General features: G+C 45.0%; 1 protein-coding gene across 3 annotated transcripts in view; it reads right to left on the minus strand.

The window, feature by feature from the left end:
* LOC138259678 (cytochrome P450 2G1-like) overlaps positions 1–25,429 on the minus strand; it is a 406,140-nt gene that overhangs the window by 265,208 nt on the left and 115,503 nt on the right. For 2 of the 3 annotated variants that reach the window (XM_069207555.1, XM_069207552.1), the window contains exons 3-4: positions 18,784–18,933; positions 9,310–9,470 (exon numbers count right to left, since the gene is read on the minus strand). In XM_069207555.1, coding sequence (XP_069063656.1) covers positions 9,310–9,470; positions 18,784–18,933 — 311 coding nt within the window. The remainder of the gene's footprint in view (positions 1–9,309; positions 9,471–18,783; positions 18,934–25,429) is intronic. The other variant, XM_069207554.1, reaches the window with a different exon arrangement.

Raw genomic sequence — 25,429 nt, forward strand, 5'->3', positions numbered from 1 at the left:
CTTGCTCTGAGCAAGACTGCTGGTCTAAGGATGACAGTACTTTTGTTTGTAGGTGACTGAGTCTTTCCTACAACAAGTCGCAACTGTTGTCCCAACCTTACTGGCTCACTGACAGTACCTCACCAGGAACACTATAGTAAAAGGTGATTTATGGCAGTCGTTTACGCATGGACTCGAAAACAAGATATCTCAGGGAATGTCGTGGTTAAATGAAGATTACCCTTTTCTCACAGATATATTATGTCTCATACAAACAAAGGCAATAACACAGATGCAGTGAAGTTATAATAGTTTTTATTTAACATAACTGCAATTTGCGATAAGTTGCATGAACTGGAATGATTAGGATAATAAATATAGCAAGTAACAATATTGTGAAGAAGAGAGTCATTGTTATGCAGACCACCACCATTTTGTAATACATGAAAGAGATATATATATATAAGATGGAATATGCCCTAATACCCTAATGAAAATAGGCCTAACCTCCTACCTAAAGGAGAGCGCTGAGTTTGCTAAACCTAATCTACCAAAGCCATATCCATGAGAGGAGCCCCCAACCCTTGTTACCTTGGAATGAGTTCTCTATCTCAGACTCCGCAGGGACACGAAGACTGGGTCAGTGTCAAGATGACTCAGCATCGGTATCAGCGATGGTGGCGATGCCCTCTGGTCGGAATCCCTCTGATTATCTGTCTAAAGTGTGATGTATTTGTACAGATCTACAAGGTCCCCTGATGTAGGTGTATTCTAAAACAATAGGTAACAGGCATGCTTGGGACGGCAATTAATATCAACAATCCCTCAAAAGTATAGAGAGGGAAAATCTCTAAGTGTGAACACCTACTGTTTGTTTGTCTTTTGTGCTTGATCTTGACGCCTTGGCGCGGTGACACTGATAATGAAACTCATAACAAGTGGCCTAACTATAAACAAGTCAGCCATCTTAGAAGAAATAGATAATTAAATGGGCTAAAACAGAGCAAGCTAAGTGGGTTAAAAGTCACTAGGTGACGGGGGCACGAGTCTACAAGCCAGCGGCTAAGCTAACGCCTGCTATCTCATTAAAACGAACTAGGATTCACTACAGACCTATCAGGAGGGGTCTCTGACATCATCTGCTGGTACTGGCCACTCAGAGCCCTCCAGAGTGCCCCACACCTTGCACAGGAAGATGGCTGAAGTCCGGGACACACTGGATGAGCTCTGGGCCCCACCCCTGGTGTGGTGATGGACAGGGGAGTGGTCACTCCTCTTTCCTTTGTCCAGTTTCATGCCAGAGCAGCGGAAAAGGCATCCCTGAACCAGTGTTGACTGGTTTATGTAAGGAGGGCACCATCTGTGCCCTTCAAAGCATTTCCAGATGCTGGAGGAGGCTACCCCTCCCCAGCCTGTAACACCTATTTCCAAAGGGAGAGGGTGTAACACCCTGCTCTCAGAGGAAATGCTTTGTTCTGCCTTCCTGGGAGTAAGCTGCTCAGACACCAGGAGGGCAGAACCCTGTCGGTGAGGTGGCAGCAGCTGTAGCTGCAGTGCAAGCATCAGAGAGCTGGTGCTACTTGCCACTATGCCCACTGACCATGCCCAGGGGACGCACTGGTGCTAGTTTGCATCAAAAAGTATAAATATGGCCCTTAGTGTGCGGGCACCCTTGCACTAGCAAAGGTGCCCCCCACATAGTTCAGGGCCATTTCCCCGGACTTTGTGATTGCGAGGACACCATTACACGTGTGCATTACATATAGGTCAATACCTATATGTAGCTTCACAATGGTAACTCCGAACATGACAATGTAACATGTCTACGATCATGGAATTTCCCCCCATGCCAAATCTGGTATTGGGGAGCCAATTCCATGCATCCCCAGGGCTCCACTATGGACCCCGGGTACAGCCAAACCAGCTCTCTGGAGTTTTCTCTGCAGCTACTGCTGCTGCCACCCCACAGACAGGGTTCTGCCCTCTTGGGGTCTGGGCAGCCCAGTCCCAGGGAGGCAGAACAAAGAATTTCCTCTTAGAGAGGGTGTTACACCCTCTCCCTTTGGAAACAGGTGTTAAAGGCTGGGGAGGGGTAGCCTCTCCCAGCCGTTGGAAATGCTCAGAAGGGCACATATGGTGCCCTCCTTGCATAAGCCAGTCGACACCGGTTTAGGGAACCCCCAGTCCCTGCTCTGGCACGCAAGTGGACAAAGGAAAGGGGAGTGACCACTCCCCTGTCCATCACCACCCCAGGAGGGTGGTGCCCAGAGCTCCTCCAGTGTGTCTCAGACCTCTGCCATCTTGTTTCCAGAGGTGTAAGGGCACTCTGGAGGCCTCTGAGTGGCCAGTGCCAGCAGGTGACATCAGAGACCCCTCCTGATAGGTGCTTACCTGACTAGGTGGCCAATCCTCCTCTGAGGGCTTTTTTGGGTCTCTCCAGTGGGCTTTTCCTCAGATAACGACTTGCAAGAATTCACCAGAGTTCCTCTGCAGCTCTCTCTTCGACTTCTGCCAAGGATCAGCTGCTGACTGCTCCAGGACGCCTGCAAAACTGCTACAAAGTAGCAAGAAGACTACCAGCAACATTGTAATGCCTAATCCTACCGGCTTTCTTGACTGTTTCCTGGTGGTGCATGCTCTGGGGGCTGCCTGCCTTCACCCTGCACTGGAAGCCATGAAGAAATCTCCAGTGGGTCGACGGAATCTTCCCCCTGCTCCAGCAGGTATCAAACTTCAGCTTCACCGGTACTCTGGCACCCCCCTCATCGTAACGAGCGTGGCCCCTGGAACACAAGTGGTGGACCCAAGTGACCCAGACTGTCCAGTGGTCCAACTGTCCAAATTTGGAGGAGGTAAGAATGGCCTCCCCTCTCCAGACAGTAATCCTGTGCACCGCGTGATCTGCAGCTACAAGGGCTTCTGTGCACATTTCTACAAAATCCTGCATGCACAGCTGAGCCTCGGTCCCCAGCACTCTGTCCTGGGATGCTCAGCTCCCTGAGTTGATCTCCGGTGTCGTGGGACCTCCTTTTGCAGTGTTGAGATGACCGTTGTGTTCAGACTACTTGAACCCATGTTCAAGGACTTCTACGGGCGCTACCTTCTTGTGCATGGGCTCTCTACTTTGCTGAGGGCCCCTCCTGTCTCCTCTCCCAAGTGGCGACATCCTGGTCCTTCCTGGGCCCGGGCAGCACCCTTTTTCTTCAACCTCAACCATGACTCCTGCAGCTAGCAAGGCTTGTTTACAGTTTTTTGCCAAGAAAAGAACTCTGCATCCTCTAGCATGCCGTGGGACATCTTCTGCACCAAGGAGAAGTTCCTAGCACCTTTCATTTTTGCAGAATCTTCAGCTTCTTCCATCTGGAAGCAGCCATTTGGCACTTTCATCCGGGGTTTAGTGGGCTCCTGTCCCCCCTGGAGACTTTCGCGACTTTTGGACTTAGTCCCTTTTCTTTGCAGGTCCTCAGGTCCACGAATCCGTCTTCAGTGCTTTGCAGTCTGTTGTGGTCTTTGCAAAATCCATTATCACGACTCCAGTGTGTTTCTGTGGAAATAGTAGTACTTTACTCCTACTTTCCAGGGTCTTGGGGTGGGGTATCTTGGACATCCTTAGTGTTTTCTTACACTCCCAGCGACCCTCTACACACTACACTAGCCTAGGGGTCCATTTGTGGTTCACATTCAACTTTCTTATTATATGGTTTGTGTTGCCCCTAGGCCTATTGCATCCTATTGTATTCCACAGTGTTTGCACTACTTTCTGACTGTTTTACTTACCTGATTTGGTTTTCTGTGTATATTTTGTGCATTTTACTTGCCTCCTAAGGGAGTATATCCTCTGAGATACTTTTGGCATATTGTCACTAAAATAAAGTATCTTTCTTTTTGGTAACACTCAATATTGTCTGGTATAGTACCTATATGATGTAAGTGGTATTGCATGAGCTTTGCAAGTCTCCTGGGGCCAGATGTAGGTAGCCTTTTGTGCTTGCAAACGGCGAAAAACGCCGTTTGCGAGGCGCAAAAGGCCTCACGCGATGCAGAAACACATTTTGCGAGTCGGTACCGACTCGCAAAATGTGATTCCGACTCACAAATAGGAAGGGGTGTTCCCTTCCTATTTGTGACCGCATCGCGATGTAGAGTTGATTTGTGACCGCGAAAGCGGTCGCAAATCAACTCACAGTTACCATCCACTTGAAGTGGATGGTAACTCATTCGCAAACGGGAAGGGGTCCCCATGGGACCCCTTCCCCTTTGTGGATGCCCCAAAAAATATTTTTTCAGAGCAGGCAGTGGTCCTATGGACCACTGCCTACTCTGAAAAAAACGAAACTAATGGTTTCAGTATTTTTTCTGTTTGCAGCTTGTTTTCCTTTAAGGAAAACGGGCTGCAAAAAGAAAAGAAAAAAACTGCTTTATTCAGAAAGCAGTCATGGACATGGTGGTCTGCTGTCTCCAGCAGGCCACCATCCCCGTGAGTGCCTAGACTCGCTATGGGGTCGCAAACTGCGACCCACCTCATGAATATTCATGAGGTGGGTCTTTGCGACCCCATAGCGAGTTGCAGAAGGTGTCTGAGACACCTTTCTGCATTTCCTTTTGTGAGTTGCAAATTGCGAGTCGCTGGGACTCGTAATTTGCAACTCGCAAACGGAAACCTACCTACATCTGGCCCTTAGTCCAGCCTTGGCTGCTCTGCTATAGCTACCTCTATCAGCCAAAGCTGCTAGAACACTACTACTCTACTAATAAGGGATAACTGGACCTGGCACAAGGTGTAAGTACCATTGGAAGCCACTACAAGCCAGGCCAGCCTCCTACACAGAGCCCCAGGAGCATTGACCTGTGCCTCCTCCGCACCCCATGCACATGTCTGTCGGGAGCACAGTGGTACAGCACAGCAAGTCACCTGTGCTAACCATGGGTGGGAAAGAAAAGAAATGCTGGGTCCTGTGCCAGCCCTTTTAAACCAGACATGAGGGAGCTGGCAGAGAGCATAGGGGGTCATTCAGACCTTGGCGGACGGCGGAGGCCGTCCGCCAAGGTACCGCCGACAAATGACCGCACCGCGGTCAAAAGACCGCGGCGGCCATTCAAACATTTCCGCTGGGCCGGCGGGCGCTCTCCAAAAGAGCGCCCGCCGGCCCAGCGGAAATGCCCCTGCAACGTGGACGCCGGCTCAGAATTGAGCCGGCGTAGTTGCAGGGGTGCGACGGGTGCAGTTGCACCCGTCGCGTATTTCAGTGTCTGCAAAGCAGACACTGAAATACTTTGTGGGGCCCTCTTACAGGGGCCCCTGCAGTGCCCATGCCATTGGCATGGGCACTGCAGGGACCCCCAGGGGCCCCGCGGCACCCCCTACCGCAAAACATATCCTGTCGTATAATGGAAAATATTGTCAGAGGGCAAAGGAGTGCCCCAGATGTCCTGGTCTGTGAAACTACCCTGAAAGTCAAGTACTAACAAGAGGTTATGGTTACTGCTAAGAAGAAGGTTGCAGACTTGTGGAGTGACTCACACACTTTCCAACTGACCTCCTCTCTCACTCTCGCTCTCTCTCTCTTTCTCTCTCCCGCTCTCTCTGTTATTTATACTCTGGCTTATATTTTCATGAATAAGAAAATGAATCCTTTTTATGATGGGCGTACTTGTGTAGGGAGAGGGGAAAGAGACAGACCACAAATGTGTTTGTGTTTGCTAGGATGTTTACGTGAACATACAGATTTACAATTGTGTTTGTGGCTCGTACCCTGGAACAACTGGTTGGAGGGATTCTAAAAACATTAGACTAATTTCAACTCATGATCAAGATGCTTAGACTGGTTATTCTAACTTCTTGCTCGTGGCATAAGACTAAGAATGAGTTTTGATTGGTATATGTAAAAGGTTTGTCTGTATTACTGGCATTGGTTTGATGTAAATACATTTCAGTTACCTAGTTGTCAGGTTGATTAATGTTGTTGAGGTAGTCTTATTGTTTGACTGCTGGTGTGCATGTAGGCTAGTGGAAGAAAACAAGTTTCGATTTGCATTTGTGCAGGGCTGGTGTACCACTGGGTGCCAGTGGGTAGAAGTGTATTCCATTACCTTAGAGCATTACAGAAGTTGTGAGAAAGTAGCCTCTTTTTAGCATGTTTACCCCCATTTCTGGCCTGTTTGTGAGTGTCTATCAGTGTGTTTTTACCGTCTCACTGGGATCCTGCTAGCCCAGACCCCAGTGCTCTTAGTTAAAACCCTATTTGGCAACGTGTTTCGCCTGTCTCACTAGGGTCCTGCTAGCCAGGAAACCAGTTTTCATAGTTTGTGGCCTATGTGTGCTGTCAGTATGCTTAACTGTGTCACTGAAGTTCTGCTAACCAGAACTCCACTCCTTATGCTGTCTCTACTTACCAAATTTGTCACTATAGTTTATTGACTCCATATTCCAATTCTGACTGGCACACTGGACCCCTCTTATAAGTCCCTAGTATATGGTACTAGGTACCCAGGGCATTGGGGTTCCAGGAGATCCTAATGGGCTGCAGCATTTATTTTGCCACCTATAAGGAGCTCAGACAAACTTTTCTTCAGGACTGCCACTACAGCCTGTGTGAAATAGTGCACACACTATTTTACTGCCATTTATTTTCACTGCACTAAGGTAACTTATAAGTCACCTATATGTCTAACCTACATTTACTGGAGGCTAGCTGCAAAGTTACTGTGTGTGAGGGCACTCTTGCACTAGCAAAGGTGCTCCCACATTGTCCAGGGCCAATTCCCCAGAATTTGTGAGTGCGGGGATACCATTATACACGTGGATTACATATATGCCAATACATATATGTAGCTTCACAATGGTAACTCCGAATATAGCCATGTGAGGTGTCTAAAATCATGGAATTGTCCCCCCATTCCGAATCTGGTATTGGGGGGGGCAATCCCAGGCACCCTGGGGGCTCCACCATGGACCCCCAGTACTGCCAAACCAGCTCTCTGATGTTTCCACTGCAGTCCCAGCTGCTGCCACCTCACATACAGGTTTCTACTCTCCTGGGGACTGAGCAGCTCAATCCCAGAAAGGCAGAACAATGCATTTCCTTTGGGAGGGTGGTGTTACACCCTCTCCCTTTGGAAATAGGTGTTACAGGCTTGGGAAGGGTAGCCTCCCAGAGCCTTTGGAAATGCTTTGAAGGGAACAGATGGTGCCCTCCTTGCATAAGCCAGTCTACACTGGTTCAGGGACCCCCAATCCCTGCTCTGGCACGAAAATGGACAAAGGAAAGGGGAGTGACCACTCCCCTGTTCATCACCACCCCAGAGCCCAGAGCTCCTCCAGAGTGTCCCTTGTTTTAGCCTCTTGGATTCCAAGGTGTGGGGGCCCTCTGAAGACCTCTGAGTGGCCAGTGCCAGCAGGTGACATCACAGACCCCTCCTGATAGGTGCATACCTGGGTAGGTAGCCAATCCCCTCTCAGGGCTATTTAGGGTCTCTCCTCTGGGTGTTTCCTCAGATTCGGTTTGCAAGATTCCTCCAGGATTCCTCTGCATCCTCTGCTTCAGCTTCTGACCATCGGATCAACCACAGACTGCTCCAGGAACCGTTGTAACTGCAACAAAGTATCCAGGACAACTCTTGTGTCCTGCAACTTCAGCTCCAGCCAGCTTTTGAAACAGTTTCCGAGGTCTGCACACTCTTAGGACTGCCTGTCTTCACCCTGCACCAGAAGAACCGAAGGAATCTCCAGTGGAGTGACAGAGTCACTTCCCTGCTTCTGCAGGCACCCTTCTGCGACAACTACCAGTCCCCTGGGACACCTCTCCTGACAACGAGCATGCTCCCTTGAACACAGGTGGTGGACCAAAGTGACCCAGACTGTCCAAAGGTCCAGCTGTACAAATTTGGTGAAGGTGAGAGCTTGCCTCCCCCTGCTGCGACAGTGCCCCTGTGCACTGCCTCTTCTGAAGCTCCTTGGGCTTCTGTGCACTTCTTCCAAATGTTCTTCATGCACAGTGTAGCCCAGGTACCCAGCACTCCATTCTGCAACACACAGCCCCCTGACTTGTTCTCTGGCAGCATGGGACCCTCCAGTGTAGTGCTGGGATTACCCCGCTTTGCATCTTCTTTGTCCCGTGTTCTGGGACTCCCATGGGTGCTGCCTGGTCTTCTGAGGGCTCTCTGAAGTGCTGATAGCCCCCTCTATTTCCTCAGTCCGAGATGAGACCCCCAGGTCCCTCCTGGGTCCAGGCAGTTCCTCTTTGACGCAAACTGCGTACTTGCTTGAACCAAGGCTTGTTGGCGGAATCCAGCAACGCAAACAGCTGCATCCAACAACTTGACGAGGGACATTACCTGCACCAAGCAGAAACCCGCAGCCATCTTCTTTGGTGCTCTTCTGTACTGTTCTTCTTACCAGAGAATCCACTTTTGCACCATCTTCTAAGTTGGTAGGTGCTCCTGTCCTTCCTGGACTCTTCTTCGACTTCTGGGCTTGGTCTCCTCTCTCCACCGGTCTTCAGGTCCAGGAATTCATTGTTTGTTGCTTGCAAAATCTCTTATCACGACTTGTAGTGTGTCCCGGTGAAACTTGCTGTACTTTACTACTGCTTTCCTGGGCTCTGGGTGGGGTACTTTACTTACCTTTGGTGTTTTCCTACACTCCCAGTGCCCCTCTACACACTACACTTGCCTAGGGGGGAATTCGTGATTCGCATTCCACTATTTTAGTACATGGTTTGTGTTGGCCCTAGGACCATTGCAATCTATTGTATTTTCTACTGCCTGCACTATTCTATAACTATTTACTTACTGTTTACTAGTGTATAGAATACTTACCTCCATAAGGAGTATTTCCTCTAAGATATATTTGGCCTTGTGTCACTGAAAAAAAGTACCTTTATTTTTGGTAACACTGAGTATTGTCTTTTATTTTGTATAAGTACTGTGTAACTATAGTCGTATTGCAAGAGCTTTGCATGTCTCCTAGTTCATCCTAAGCTTCTCTGTTACAGCTACCTCTAGACAGCCTAAGCTGCTAGAACACTGACTACATTTCACTAAAAAGGGATAACTGGGCCTGGTATAAGGTGTAAGGTGTAAGTACCTTAGGTACCCACCACAAACCTGGCCAGCCTCCTACAGAAGTCCTTGTGGAGTATACTGAAACATAACAGTTTAAATGAAACAGGTGAAATAATTTGGATTCTAAACAAAACAGGGCCACCTAAATCACATGGTTGTGCTGCTATTAAAGTATCTAATATTGCTGCCTTCGGGTGATTTTTTTAAGCTGACATTTCAAAAAAACAAACAAGTAATATTTATGTGAATTTATAAAGTCTTTCTTACCTGCCCCCAGCGAGAGCTCACGTGTTCAAAGATTTCACTAGCCGTTTTGACTAATTCAGCGCTTTCCTTGTCTTGGTAGTCAAAGCGTTCATTGAACACGATGGAGTAGATGATGTTTGAGAAAGCAAGGGTGAGGATTGTTGTGGGGTCAAACAATGTTCCTGGGTCAATAGAAAAGAGAATGTTGAATGACAGGCACAATCAAAGCTACTGTTTAAGTGTGGGAGTTTATTGTACAAAAAACATACACTATGGATTGACATTTTATAGAAATCTGTGACACTGCAGTTCTCATTTGTGGAAAATAATTTCCTGACTTAGGCCATGAACTAAAGTTTGAAGGACGGTTTAATGTCCACCAGCATGAAAGAGAACTTTACTTTGTTGCGCTAACAGACATCCCGTCCACCAAATGTAGAGATGTCTGGCGATCCCACGGACGTCTCTACTGTATTTCTACACACTGCAAATAACTGTTGCCATGGTGGTTCCTGTCAGTTTTCGAAACATTTTCCAAAGTCTTACATTTAAAAAAAAAAGAACTCCCAAAGTCGGAGCTTGTTTTTGAAAAATGTACCACTAATCCCCCCTCACCATGGGAATGCAGCAAAGACATTTTGCATGTCGGTTATTGAAATGGATCATTTTCAAGACTCTCATCAGTGATGAGAAGGATTGCAAGGAGCAGCACCACGGAGTCCATTTACGGCCTTCCTGGCAAGAGCCTCTTCAGGAGAAAATATCACACTCCACACATAAAAGTACTCAAAATGTGTCATTCCACCGATGGCAGGCACAGCAAATGTTGTGTTTTTGCTACACTGGCAGTAAGTGGGTATCTCCTCCAAACTTTGAATTATTCTCCAAGACAAAATTACCAGAATAGGCTTTCCCACCACCTTTTTTATCATCGAACAAGCTATTAAAGATTGATAAATATGGTAGGATGTGCATCTCATGAAACCACTTAGAGCAAACTACATTTGCAAATACAAAGGCCAACATGTCTTGCATTCAGATATAAAAACTTGAATCTAGAACACTAGGAATCCACCAGCGGGAACATTAAAGAATTGTTATTTGCATCTTTCAGCTGCAAATACAGGGAGGCGGCGGCTCCTCCCCTAAGGCAGAGGAGCATCGCCTCCTGCTTTGAGAGGTGCAGAAAAAGGAAAAATAAAATGATAACAACGCAATGTTATTATCATCTTATTTTTCACTGAACTCCAGAATAGGGTGTGCTGGGGCTGGGTGTGTCACAAGGAGGAGGGGTATGTGCACCATAGGTGCCCATGGCCCTTTGACAGGCCGTGTTGGGCTGGCCAAACAGACATGCACACTTAGCATTTCTCTGCCCCGCTGTATTACACAGCCTGGAGGGGAACATGCACAGGCTATCACTCCCTGCCTGAGCGCCGAACCAGGCTGCTCAGACCAATCACGCCGCTGCTGTCATGCTGGTGACAGCAGTGCCATGATAGGCTTAGGGAAGTCTGGGAGCTTGTGTGCTGCCAGCAGTCAGGAAGAGGAGGACAGAGGAGAGCCAGAGCCTGTCTCCTGACGAAAAAGGTAAGTGTTCTTTTTTTATTTTTTATTTTCTTTATTCCCCCACCCCACCACCCCCTTTCAGTGGCAGCTGCCACTGAATACAGCAGTTCAAATATTCGCAGGCAAAACTTAATGTTTGCCCCTAGAGCAGTGGAATTTGCTTAGTCTCTGCTTGGTTTCTCACACAGTAGTTCTAGGGTAATATTAAACTTTAAATAGATATTAGATAGGGTGGCAAATCAGCATTATGTGTGTTCTTTAGCACATTCAGTTCCACGAAACATTAAGTGGCCTATTTTCATTTTTTAAATAAAGTCTTTAAATAGAAAACGCTGAATTGGGAAGAGCAAACTATCCTACCATACACCAAGTGCCCATCAAACCGGCACAGGTGAGGGAGAGCACTATTCAGATACTTTCTCCTTCGTCTTTGGCTCCATCCACTCTCCCGAGATAGACTTCCTAGATGGCAGTATAATGTATTTTCTCTCATTATACACTTTAAAGCAGCTTCATGTGGCATACACACATGTGAAGAAACAAAAAGAAACACATACGTAATAAATAAGCATATTCTAATATAGGTTGAAACTTTGTGTGAAGTGGACATCTGTTTATTTTCACTCAACCAAGACGAATAACATAATTCATATAGAAAAGGAAGTGCTAGACGACAATAAACATCGATCAATAAAGCAATTTCATCTGGCTGCCTTAAAGGGAGAAACCTCGTCACAACAACTCTATAGGCTGTTTTAGTTACTGGTCCCATTTTCTTGCTCCATGCCTGGGTGCACACTTAAGTGATCTGCTCGGCAAAGTGAAAGACAGTGCAAAAAGACATCCTGCCTTTGCTGAGAACATTGCTGCAGCAATAAATTGAATGGGCATTTCAAACTGGTGGTCTGTCTGCCATCTCCGGTAGAGACTAACTGATTTTGAAAACGGTGCCAGTAACCTATAGGTTGATGCAGTCTTCGTCTCCACACTCCTTTGGAGGGATGCTTGTCACCTCCCTGGTGCCACTCCCAAATGATGCCCATGGGGGCACACGGAATGTGCTCTGCTTATTTATTGTTGCAGTTTTACATGGCATGGGTTTTGCTCAAGGCCACTGAAGTGCTTTATATGAGCACAAGATTTCTTAACACATTTTTATTTATTTACTTTTGTATAAGGAGAGATTAGTGATTCAATTTAGTGTTGGACAGATGTGTAACTGTGTCACAAACGTGATGAATATCCTGTCTGCCATGTAAGTATCATAGGATATAATTAACTTTTAATCAAATTTGTGAATGATGCATCCCATCCTCCAAACTCTAAATGAGACACTTAGGGCCAGATGTAGGAAGCCTTTTGCATGTCGCAAACTGCGAAAAACGCAGTTTGAGGCATGCAAAAGGCCGAACGTGATGCACAACCTCAAATTGCGAGTCGGTTCCTATTTGCGACCGCATCGCCCTGATGAGTTGCTTTGTGACCGCGAATGCGGTCGCAAACCAACTCGCAGTTACCACCCACATGAAGAGGGTGGTAACTCATTCGCAAAAGGGAAGGGGTCCCCATGGGACCAGTTCCCTTTTGTGAATGCCGAAAAAAAAAAAAATTCAGAGCAGGCAGTGGTCCTATGGGCCACTGCCTACTCTGAAAAAAACTAAACCAAATGTTTTCGGAAGTTTTTCTTTTTTCAACTCGTTTTCCTTTTAGGAAAACGGGCTGCAAAAAGAAAAAAAAAACTGCTTTATTATAAAAGCAGTCACAGACATGGAGGTCTGCTGTCTTCAGCAGGCCACCATCCCTGTGAGTGCATGGACTCGCTATGGGTTCGCAAAATGCAACCCACCTCATGAATATTCATGAGGTGGGTCTTTGCGACCCCATAGCGAGTCGCAGAAGGTGCCTGAGACACCTTTCTGCATACAATTTTACGAGTTGCAAATTGCGAGTCGGTCTGAAAATTGTATATTGCTACATCTGGCCCTAAGTGATTTACCCAGAATCACTGGATTTTAAGCGGAGGCTGGAATTTGAACCTGGTTCCTCAGTTCTAAAGTTGGCACCAATGGCCATTTGGCTACATCTTCCTCTCTTTACTAAGTACGCCTCTGAAGAGTAAGTTTGCCTCTGCACCTCGGTCAGTTAGAAAACATTAGAGTATGGGGTCAAATTCTTTAATTAATCACAGCCACTGTTAATTGCTTTGTCTACAATCAAGTCAATTATCTTCTTACCCACTGTGTCACTTTAGACAGGCACCAGCCAAATGTAAATCAGCATAAGTAATACTCCCATGGGATCAGTCCAGTCACAGTAATGGCACAAGGGCAAAGGTATTCTTCATTTGCATTAGCCTACATCTCCAGGCAAATAAGAGAATGCCTATTGAGATTGCACATGTGTTTAATGCTTGCCCTCAACATCCTGTTACAGAATGAGCTGAACTAGCATTAGGGTGACAACATGACATTGAGCCAAATTCTGGGAAGGACTGTAAAGAATTCAGGACAAAAATTCAGGACAAAGGGTCAAAATTCAGGACAAAAATTCAGGAACAAATGTCAGTTTTAAAGACACACCCAAGAGAGGCCATGCCTCTCTATGTTGTCAGTGTATATTTAAATCTTTTTTAACATAGCACTAGTTATTCACTGTGGTCTTTTTGTGATTGCCTCCTGGTATGCTACATTCAAGTGTCATATTACGTCCTTATTCAGTAGTAAATTAATGCCCTTCAACACTGTGTCAAGGCCATCACCCCTACCCAAATCTACCCAGTATTTCTTGAAGGGAAAGAAACAGCAAATGTTTCATTATGTTTCTGGACATTTTAAAACCTCTGCAAACAGTTTGGGAAACATTAAGGTAATTAGCCTTATGCTAGCTTAAACAAATTAAACAAAAATACCTGGCTCACCCCAACCACCCATGGACTAATGTGGCAGGGCAGATGGTGTGGGCGACAGTCTCACACCTAATGTCAGGATGTGAGGTACCCACAATTTGTCTGTAGTCTCACAGCACTAGAGTGTATGTCTGAGACTCTACATTTATCTCAGAAATGGGAGCCCAGACTACCAATCAAAGATAATAAAAGAGGATGAAAGCGAGATCAAATGGGAGATCCACAGCAAGTGATTCAAAAGGTTGTTGCTAAGAACTGGATAAATAAGGAAGAGAAGAACAAGGTGGGACAATTCCTAAAATCAGACATTATAGGTCCACCAAGACTATCGGAAGGTATTGGGTACCTGGGGAGTTGTCTCTGCACACATGAGAGAAACAGAAGCAGCACTGTCAAGTGGTTGGACAAGCAACACCCATCCATCTTGGCAAACTCTTCTGGTGCAATGGTCCGCTGTTCTTGTTTGTGAAGGGTAAGCAGGGGCCAGACCACTTGCAAGGTTGTGCAAGGCAATTGCCCACTTTGTCCATGTCTTTAAATGGTTTTGAAACTGAGCAAAAGCCAAACTAGTGATCTGGGTTATCCCTAAGCATCAAGTACATACAGAATCTTCTAAATATTTGGGATGTAAATTGCACAAACAAAAAGTAAAAATGTTAAAATGTGTTTCTTTAACATATGGGACTGTTTTCCCCTTTATACATAGTTAGATCTCAGATTGAACTGGGAACCAGTTTCCTTTTGATACCTAGTGATTAATATCTACCATTCGCCCACTGATTTGCAGGATGGAAATCTCTGCAGTGCATCACGGTCCCTCTAAACCCAGTTTGCTTTTTGGTCTTCTCTTCTTTCTGTAGTGTGCCACGTGGCACCAGTGAAGACGGTGTGCTACCCCAATGATAGTATTATTTTGCAAACCTTCTCCTGCTCATCCTTCATTCCTTCTTCAGACATGCCACACATCTGATTTGGTCGCTGTGGCGCCGTCGGGTAGCTCGTTCCACTGTAAAGCTACCTGTGCCTACGGGTGGATTAGGTCTTCTGGACTTAGAATGCTATTATTCAGCTGGACAGGACCAATGGGTGGCTCACTAGATTTCTACTCACCTCCCTGCATGAGATCGGGTTTATCAGTAAAGACTTTTAATAAAGGCTTAATGCACTGCTCATTGTTTCCTACTGACCATTCTACAGACCACCATCCGGGGTTATCATGCACAGCTTTCTCTTGCCTTGCTAGAACCTGTAAACTCACTGACACGACGAAACCCTGTGCTCCTGCACTATCTTTTCTAAGCCTTCCCACTAGCACAGGACGGCTGTGCTCAGAGCAACTCCATCATTGGCATGCTACAAGTGTCTTAAAATTGGGGGATTTGTTTCTGGACAGCAAGCTACTAAATTTCCAAACTCTTGTGGCAGACTACCATCTTCACCCCGGCCAACTCCTTACGTACAACCACTTTAAATAATCATTAAATGCCCTATTTTATGTCTGCCACCTAGCACTAACCCTAAAAGAGGTGTGCCAAAAGCTCTAGACCATAGGAACTGGTGGCAAACTGATAGAATTGGTGTACAGACCTTTCCTGAAACATGGAAACCACTCCAGGTCTTCTCGTCATACTACCTGGGTGATTGATGTGGCCAAACCTCTGCAAGATAAGGACTGGACTAAAATACTGGACTTTACCCACAAAGTATCCCACGGCTGTTACTATAAGTACATACATAGAGCTTCCTTGGAAATGCATTCCGCCCATTGCTTGACATTGTCCTTGTGGTTTGTAACTCACATTTTGTTGCTTTCAATTTGCTGGCTTTATTTGTTTTAGGCTATGCAGCTTGAGTCCGTCCCTTCCCTTGCCCAAACCTTATTTACAGTATCCTTTGAGTGCTTCCTTTCTGTAAACAGGGCTGCAAATCTTGTTCTTATCTCATGACATTTGCTGTGCATTCAAAGAACGAAGTCAAATGTCAGGCTCTGCCTTTGGTGGGAACTTAGGGCCAGATGTAGCAAAGCGTTTGCGAGTCGCAAGCGGCGGAGAACGCCGTTTGCGAGTCGCAAAAGCCTCACGGTATACAGAAATGCATTTTGCGAGTCGTATCCGACTCACAAAATGCATTTCCGACTCGCAAATAGGAAGGGGTGCTCCCTTCCTATTTGCGACTCGCAATGCAATTCAATTCAATTTGCGACCGCTTTCGCAGTTACCATCCACTTGAAGTGGATGGTAACCAAGTCGCAAATGGGAAGGGGTCCCCATGGGACCCCTTCCCCTTTGTGACTGGTAAAAAATATATTTTTTCAGAGCAGGCAGTGGTCCAATGGACCACAACCTGCCCTGAAAAAATCCGAAACTAAAGGTTTCGTTTTTTTTTTTCAAAGTGCAGCTCGTTTACCTTTAAGGAAAACGGGCTGCACTTAGAAAAAAAACAACTGCTTTATTAAAAAGCAGTCATGGACATCGTGGCCTGCTGTCTCCAGCAGGCCACCATCCCCGTGAGTGCCCATACTCGCAATGGGGTCGCAAACTGCGACCCACCTCATTAATATTAATGAGGTGGGTCTTTGCGACCCCATTGCGAGTTGCAGAAGGTGTCTGAGACACCTTTCTGCATACCAAATTGCGACTTGACTCTGCCTTCAAAGTGAGAGGATTTATGCATCATTCTTGCTGGATACTGGGGTTAGGAAAGAGTTTTTTCTATCACATGACAACATTTAAATAAACTTCAAAATATATCAGAATTAGGAGTACAAATGAAGCACATTTTTGTCAATTCAGAACTGTTCTGGAACCAAATTCCTTTATATGATTAAAACAAATCATTGCATTAGGTAATGTAATTTCCACACATCATCATCTGTGCGCAGTATAGTTTGATTTGAAAAACTGTATGTCTGTGCAAATGTAATGGCATTTCAATCAAAAATGTGTTGTCTGTAATGGCAGTGTGTTACCACACCGTGCATGCTCCACTCCACTCTGCTCTGCACCACTCCACACCACTGCACCCTACTCTGTATCACTCCACTTTATACCACTCCATGGCACTGCACTGCACTCGCCTCCATTCTGAACCACTCCACATTATGCCACTGCGCTCTATGCTACTTCACACTATGCCTCTCTACTCTACTCTGTACCACTCTACTCTATGCCAATGCACTCTACATCAATACACTTTATGTCACTCTAATCTACTCTGCACTCTATGCCATGGCACTCTACACCACTTTACTCTATGCCATCACACTCTATGCCTCTCTATGCAACTCCACTCTACCCTGCACATCTCCACTCTACGCTACTTCACTCTACTGTGAAACAATGTACCTTACACCACTGCACTCTGTGCCACTGCATTCTATGCCACTGCACTCTACCCTGCACCTCTCCACTCTATGCAATTGCACCCTACTCTGAAACAATCTATTCTATGCCACTGCACTCTATGCCACTCCGACCACTGCAATGTAGTTCAATGCACTCTATGCCACTGAACACTGACACTCTATTCTGCAATACTGCATTGGCCGCCACTATATTCTACACCACTCTACTCTGTACTCTGTACTACTACATTCTGCACCAATACACTCTATGTCACTCTACTCTGTCCCATGCCACTCTATGCACCTGCACTCTACGCCAGTGCATTCTAAACAACTGCACTGTATGCCACTGCTCTTTACTCTTCACCACTGTACTCTCTGCGACTGTTCTCTGTTCAAGTCTACACCATTGCACTAACACTCTACTCTGCAACACTACACTCTACACCACTCTACACTGTACTACTGCATTCTATGCTACTGCACTCTATGCCACTGCACTGTGTATTACTGCACTCTATGCCACTGCACACTAGGCACTATACTCTACTCTGCACTGCACCACTCTACAATACTCCACTCTGCGCCACTCTATGCTACTGCACTCTATGCCACGTGAATCTACTCTGCACTCTATGCCACTCCACTCCACTGCACTCTATGCTACTCTACCCCAAGCCACTCTATGCCACTGCACTCTGCACCAATGCACTCTAAACAACTGCACTGAACGCTACTGCCCTCTACTCTGCACCACTGTACTCTACACCACTGCTCTCCATGCCACTCTACTCTTCATTACTGCACTGACACTCTACTCTGCAACACTGCACTCTCCGCCACTGTACTGTACACCAATCTACTCTGTACTACTGCATTCTATGCCACTGCACTCTATGCCACTCTACTCTGCATCTCGCCATTCTACGCAACTGCACTCTACAGCACTAGACTCTACTCTGCACTACACTACTCTACACTACTCCACTCTACACCACTGCATTCTCTGCCACGCGAGTCTACTCTGCACTCTATGCCACTGCACCCCTCTATACTACTGCACTCTCTGCCACTCTATAGTATACCACTCTATTTCACTGCACTCTAAGCCACTTTACTCTGCCCATTCCACTCCATGCCACTGCACTCTAAACCACTGCATTCTATGCCAATGCACTCTAAACAACTGCACTGTACTCTGCACCACTGTGCCACTGCTCCTACGCCACTCTACTCCACTCCACACCACTATGGCACTAACTTTTATAATGTGAATGGCAATAGGGATGTAAAACGCAGGAGCACATGCACCTTGTCCCTGGGAGATAGCAATTTCCAAATAAGGCCTATAGTCTACTTACAGATAAGGTAAAACTTTCCATATTTCACTGTATTATTTTCCCGACTTCAAGAAAGAATCAGGAACATCCTGCACATTCTACACAGACTATGAATTGCATAACAACTCTGTATTCTCTACTGCGCAAATCGTTTCAAATTACATGGTACATGAAAGTAAGGACAACCTATATTCACGTACATTTGACCAAGCCATGCCCTAGAAAGTGTTCCACTAGGATAGCCTCATCACCAGTGTATATGTGATGCCCTGGCGAATTTAATCTAATTGTATTGTGGGCATAGAGTGATTGCCTGTGAATTGCACCTGTTGACAAACCTTTTCTGCTCCTGAGATCTTCGGCCAGGAACTCAGCCTCCTCAGTGATGCGCTCTTGAATGCTTCTCTTTCCCATACCGAAATCTTTTAAGGCTGTGAGACTAAATCGTCGCAACTGAGCCCAGTGCTCTCCAGAACTTAAAATGACTCCTAAACAGTAAAGAAAAGAACATTTACACCACAGAGTGAAAACCATTGGTGGCACTTTTTTCTCGGTTTATGCCATAAGACTTCCCTACCTTCAAAGATCGGAACCACTGAGGATCACTTAGTAATCAGGAGAATGGTTAAGACCTGGTCATTCCCAATGTAATCCACACTTTCCCATTTACTTAAGTAAATCCCTTAACAAAGAGCACCTCATATCAGGGAGAACCAGATTCTCCTTGAAACACTCATGCATCCGTATCAAACAAACACGTAATGGTACCATCAATGCAAACCCCAATGATTGCCTACGCTCAAACTTTCAACAAATCTAGACAACCTATTATCCTAACATGACACAGGACTCAGTACCCTAAAAACAATAAAGCCAAAACATTTCAATAGTATTCAATATCTTTGCAATTAACTGCCTCAGACTCCATTTGGAAAAAAAAAACTGCATACAAATTAGCCTGACTGATAGCTTGGGATTTTTCTCTCTCCTGCCTTTCAGCTTCAATGTTACTCTCCTTACACTCCATACTGTGCATGCTTTAGTGTCTCTGCGTTTACCCTACCCTTTCACATGCCTGCTGCCTTGCTCTCCACTAAACTGCAGGAAACTAACCATGCCTCATCCTTACAAATTATCAACCCTTTTTCTGAGTAACCATTCCTTCAATATCAAAACCTTTCTAACCATCCTGCTTCCCTACATCACAATTTCTCGTTCTGTTCTAAACTCTCCTTGCTATCCCATAATATCTAACGCCCTTCTCCATATTTACTCCCCCCCAATTTTTCCACCAGTATAAACTCAGACTAAGAATTACACCTAATGCCTATTAACTTTATACATCCTCAGTTAAAACTGAGGAAAGCCTTCAGTTTCCTTAGAACACAAGACTAATTCAATACCAACAAATGTACAATAGTAATTCAGAATCACTAAATTAACCCTGACTTTGGGCTACAGAGCAGAGTGCTAACTGCCATAAAGAACCTCAACATCTCTTAAGGCTTAGAAAGCAGTATAAATGCAGTTCCAATACAATCAAATGGTGAATCGGTCCCTTATGTTTTCTTACTGCTGATTTGCATGTGGCTATGCTCGCGGTTTCTTTCCTAATCATTTATTTAACAACTTAAACCTATTAAACATCTCTTTTATGTTGCCGCCTGCATCTGAAAAAATACCACATAATTTGTATTAACATGACTCACTTTTTGTAGGGTAATCCTAGGAATGAAAGTCACGGCCGTATCAAGGTGAACTGTGCTGCCGCAGGGCAAAGTCGAGCACCTATTTTATGCACCTAACAGTGCTTAAAGGTCAGTTCATTTAACACATATTTGCTTTGTTAGTACATTATTTTAGACAGCACCTCAGAAACAGAAAGAGGTAAATCTTGTTCCCTGTTTCCGAGATGTACTCTCTAGAAAATAAAGCACTACCTCACAGAAATATTCCCAAAGCCAGCAAAAGCCATCATGATTTGACCATATGTGTTGCATGTGCAATGAAGTATCTAAGAACTATCAAATAGTATGAAGCATTCACCATTGTTCTTAGATTCTCCATTCAGTAATTCTCCTTGGTGCTCAGAGAGCTACCACCAAATTTTCAAATGCTTTTTGCTTCTGAATATCAAGTAGTTATAAACACTTGTGAGCTTAATTGGCAGTTATTGTCAAATCTTCTCTAGAAGTGACTTAGGGACAGATGTAGGAAGCCTTTTGCGCCTCGCAAACTGCTAAAAACGCAGTTTGCGAGGCGCAAAAGGCTGAACGGGATGCAGAATCACATTTTGAGTCGTTACCGACTTGCACAATGTGATTCCGACTCGCAAATAGGAAGGGGTGTTCCCTTCCTATTTGCGACCGCATCACGATGTAGAGTTGCTTTGTGACCGCGAAACCGGTCGCAAACCAACTCGCAGTTACCATCCACTTGAAGTGGATGGTAACTCATTCGCAAAAGGGAAGGGGTCCCCATGGGACCCCTTCCCCTTTATGAATGCTCACAAAAATATTTTTCAGAGCAGGCAGTGGTCCTATGGACCACTGCCTACTCTGAAAAAACCGAAACAAAAAGGTTAAGGTATTTTTTCTTTTTGCAGCTTGTTTTCCTTTAAGGAAAACGGGCTGCAAAGAGAAAAAAAAAACTGCTTCATTTAAAAGCAGTCACGGACATGGTGGTCTGCTGTCTCCAGCAGGCCACCATCCCCGTGAGTGCCTAGACTCGCTATGGGGTTGCAAACTGCGACCCACCTAATAAATATTCATGAGGTGGGTCTTTGCGACCTCATAGCGAGTCGCAGTAGGTGTCTGAGACACCTTTCTGCATACCAGTTTGCAAGTTGCAATTTGCGAGTCGGAAGGACTCGCAATTTGCAAGTCGCAAATTGTTTTGTACCTACATCTGGCCCTTAATTACTACTGGCTTTCATATCCACATTGTTCTAGCAACCTCTTGACTGGCATTCTAAAAGAAATGCGGCTAAGATGTGTAACTAAGAACCCTCTGCAAGGGTTGTGGACCATTCATTTATGATTAAATTGTAATATATGTGAATAGAATCCTGTGCTTGCAAAATTCATAAATATAGGGGCAGATTTAAGGAAAGTGGTGCTGCACCTAACGAGGCGCCACTTTCCTTGCGCCCCTTAGTGCCCCCTACTGCCAACATGTGTGCGCTATATTTAAAATACAGTGCACCATGGCGTAGGATAGGGGACAATAGTGTCATTTGTTTACACTATTGATGTACTCTGCAGGAGGTGCGCCAAAATGTTGGCGCTACTCCTGCAGAGTACATAGGGACCCATTAGAAACAATGCAAAACCCCTTTTAACTCCTGCTCTGAGCAGGTGTTAAAAGTGCCATAAAAAATGGCACAAAGAAATCTCTGAGATTTTCTTGCACCTTTTTTTCAGTCCCCCCTAATGGGGGAACGCCCCCCCTGCATACAAATGCCACTTCAGCGCCGCCTTAGCATTAAAAAAAATTATGCTATGGAAGTGCAAAAGTGGTTCTAGGGGCTCATAAATCTAACCCATAGTCTACTGGAAAACGGATAACTGAAAAAAGAAACTAGGTATTTATTTAATAGTCCATAAAGTAAGCAGCCCTTGACTTATTTATATCACAGCAATTGTAGAGTCAACTGTAGAAGGGTTATACCTTGGTTTTCCATTTGGAATAGAATAGTACCTTAGACCCTAGGACACCAATGGTAAAGGACAGCAATGACCAAAGACATTATCCTGAGAGTTCTGCCATGTTTGAAGTCAAAATATTAACTTACAAAAATATTGAATCCACTTTATCACACGTTTGAGGTCAAAATATTGATGTTATATTCATTTTTGTCAACCTTACCACTACTTTGCAAGGTTGATCTAGGTAACTCTGTGTAGAGTTAGAGATAATAAATATCTACGTACCTCAATGGCCTAGTGATAGGTGATGTGGTGGATGTAGTATTTTTAGGTTGCTATTTCAACAACATATAGTAACATACAATACTGTCTAGTAATTATCACAGATGGTAACCTTCAGTAGCCACCATGGACATATGCCAAGTAACATGTACTGCGGACCCAGAGAATGACCTCAAAATCCCTCTCTGTTTTAGGCCTCTTATCTGAAACCAAAGGCAGTGCCTAGAAATGGATGTAATTCAGGTTATTGGTGCTCTAAAAAATAATTGAGCAACCTCCATAAAGGTGGGAAATTCATTCGGCAGGCCAACTGACCACATGACTCACAACAAAAGGTTAAGTTCAGTGCACTTGACATCCAGCTCATTCTCTGTTGGTGATAAGGGTTAATCAGCGCAAAAGAATTATATTTCCGTGTATGTCTCTTTGTTTTCTTCACCTGTGCGAGGTTTGCAGGCCGTAGTGCACTTAGGGACATATTTATACTCTGTTTGCGCCAAATTTTGACGCACGTTCGGCGCAAACCTTTCCCCATATTTAAACTATGACGACCGACCCCGCGGATGTCAAAAAACCTCAGTGTGCATCATTTTTAGGATGTGGGAAACCGCCTCGGGTTAATGACATGCAAGGTAGGCATTCCCGTCCAAAAAATTACTTTAAGGCCTGTGTGCCTTATTAATACTCCTGCGTCATTTTGATGCACAGGAGGGGGCAGGCCGTAAAAAATGGCGCACAGCCTGATGTGCGCCGTTTTTTAACGCCTGGGTGAGGGCAGACGTTAAGGGACCTGTGGGCTCACTTCCATCGTCTCAGACCACGGAAGCAGTCCAGAGTTGCCCTTCCCTGCCCCCAGAGACACCCCCTGCCATTCTCACCCACCCCAGGAGGACACCCATGAATGGGGGGACCCATACCAGGTAAGTACAGGTAAGTTGAGGTAAGTATTATTTTTTAATTTTTTTAAGTGGCATGGGGGCCTAGGCCCCCCTACATGCCACTGTGGCCAATGGCCATGCCCAGGAGACAGAGGTCCCCTGGGCATGGCCATTGGGCAATGGGGCAAGGCGCATGACTCCTGTCTTTGCTAATAATTTTTTGACGCACAACCCCCATTTAACCCCAACACCGCGCTGCCTGGTTTGAATCATTATTTTTTACCCTGACCAGCCCGCAGCGCCGGCTAACGTCAATCCTTAAATAAGGCGCCCGCATGGTGTGTAGGAATGGCATTAGCCGGCAGTACATTTTTTGAAGCAAACCAGCGCCGCCACTGGTTTGCGTCAAAAAGTATACATATGGGCCTTAGACTCCTCACCTACTGATCATGTAAATCTGCCACTAGCTCCCCCTCCTCCCCACAACAGCTATGATTATCATGGAGCTTGGATGCACCATATTCATTACACTGGTTGGCATGTCTGTTGACAAAACCGTATGACTCCACCCACCACACTGAAAGCTATAAACGTTGAAAAATGAAATACCAACAGTCCACTTACATAGCAGCAAACACCAAGTTTACCTCTCAAAAGTATTTTTGTAAACATCTGTAGGTAAAGGTACCAGTTTTATCCCGTCCCTCTCCTCCATTTTCCCTGACCTTTTTTGCTGATAGTGCGTTTCCGTGTACTAAATCACTGCTAAACAGTGGTATAGCACCAATGCTTCCATCAAAACATGTACTTTGTACTGGATTACCATTTTTGACTTTGTTCAATTTCCTGTAGTGCTATATTTAATGGTGCAGAAAATGCACCCATGACATATTATGAATATTGGGGGCTGCAATGTGAATTTACACCACCACCCACATATATCTGACAAAATATATGTCTGCCAGGAATACCACTGTGCTCTGGTTGGACTGCATTTTTAAAAGATTTTAGTGACTATTTCTATATTTGAGTAAGCCATTCCTAAAGTGTTCTTGTGATCTCAAGTGACAGAGTGCCTAGTATGGAAAAGTGGCACTCTGCATATTAGAAATAGGTGTCCTCACATTGACTTCAGACACCAAAGCTCTTTTCACTAAGTAGGATCCAGTCTACAATCTCCAGGAATCGGCCTGACAAATGGTAGCAAAATCATACAAAATTATTTTAAAACGTTTTCTAAAGCTAACTTAATTGTGAGATCAGAGTTTGATAAATTTAGTGGAAGACTTAATTTATAAAAAAAAAGTTTTTTAAAATGCTTATACACGTTTTATAACAAGTACAGGGGACCCAGAAACTCACCTAATATCAGCATTCAGTTCAATATGTATAACAATGATGCAGAGACAGCAAAAACAATTGGGTAAGAGTGCATGCCTCAAAAGTGCAACAGGTGTATGGTTGAGTTGGGGGTACAAGTTATAGTGTAGCAGAAATAATAATACTTTAGCGAAGCTGAGTTTCATAACCTTACACTAGTAGTTTAAAGATAAGTGTGTAATGGGCCCCAAATATCCTTGAATATAGCTGTCTCAAGTCGCATAGTTCCATATGTTTCAGCTGTGTAGAACAAGTAGGGAGATCTCGGACCATGATGCACAGCGAGGAGCACCTATAAGCCTTCCAATGCATAGCAACTCTCTGCTTTCCCAGCATAAGCATCATCATAGCCTGTTTATTATACGTGTAAATGAGTTATTTATCAAACCCAATAGGGCCACGAAGGGATTTGCCTTAAGTTCATAAAGATGATTAGTTTAAGTTCGCTGAGCAATCTCTGCCAAAATGTATTAATTGCCTGGCAAGCCCAGGCCATATGCAGAAAGTCTGTGTCTGGGGCTTTTTATCCCCCGCAGTTTCCGTCCGCAGACAGACCAAAGCGCAGCATGGCAGCTGATATATAATATGCTTGGTGGATATATTTCAATTGAATGAATAAGTACATGATTTCCATCGGGCGAGAAGTCTGATTTTCCAGCAACTATACAACCACTGTTCATTCTTTCTATGGTGCCCGAACCAATGTCCCATTTACTTTTCCTATCTAAGGCACTATTCTTATCTCTTTTTACAATACTATTGTATATGCTGTGATTATTTTGGCAGAGCTAGGGTTA

Source organism: Pleurodeles waltl, chromosome 9, assembly GCF_031143425.1.
Source record: "Pleurodeles waltl isolate 20211129_DDA chromosome 9, aPleWal1.hap1.20221129, whole genome shotgun sequence".
Lineage (NCBI taxonomy): Eukaryota > Metazoa > Chordata > Amphibia > Caudata > Salamandridae > Pleurodeles > Pleurodeles waltl.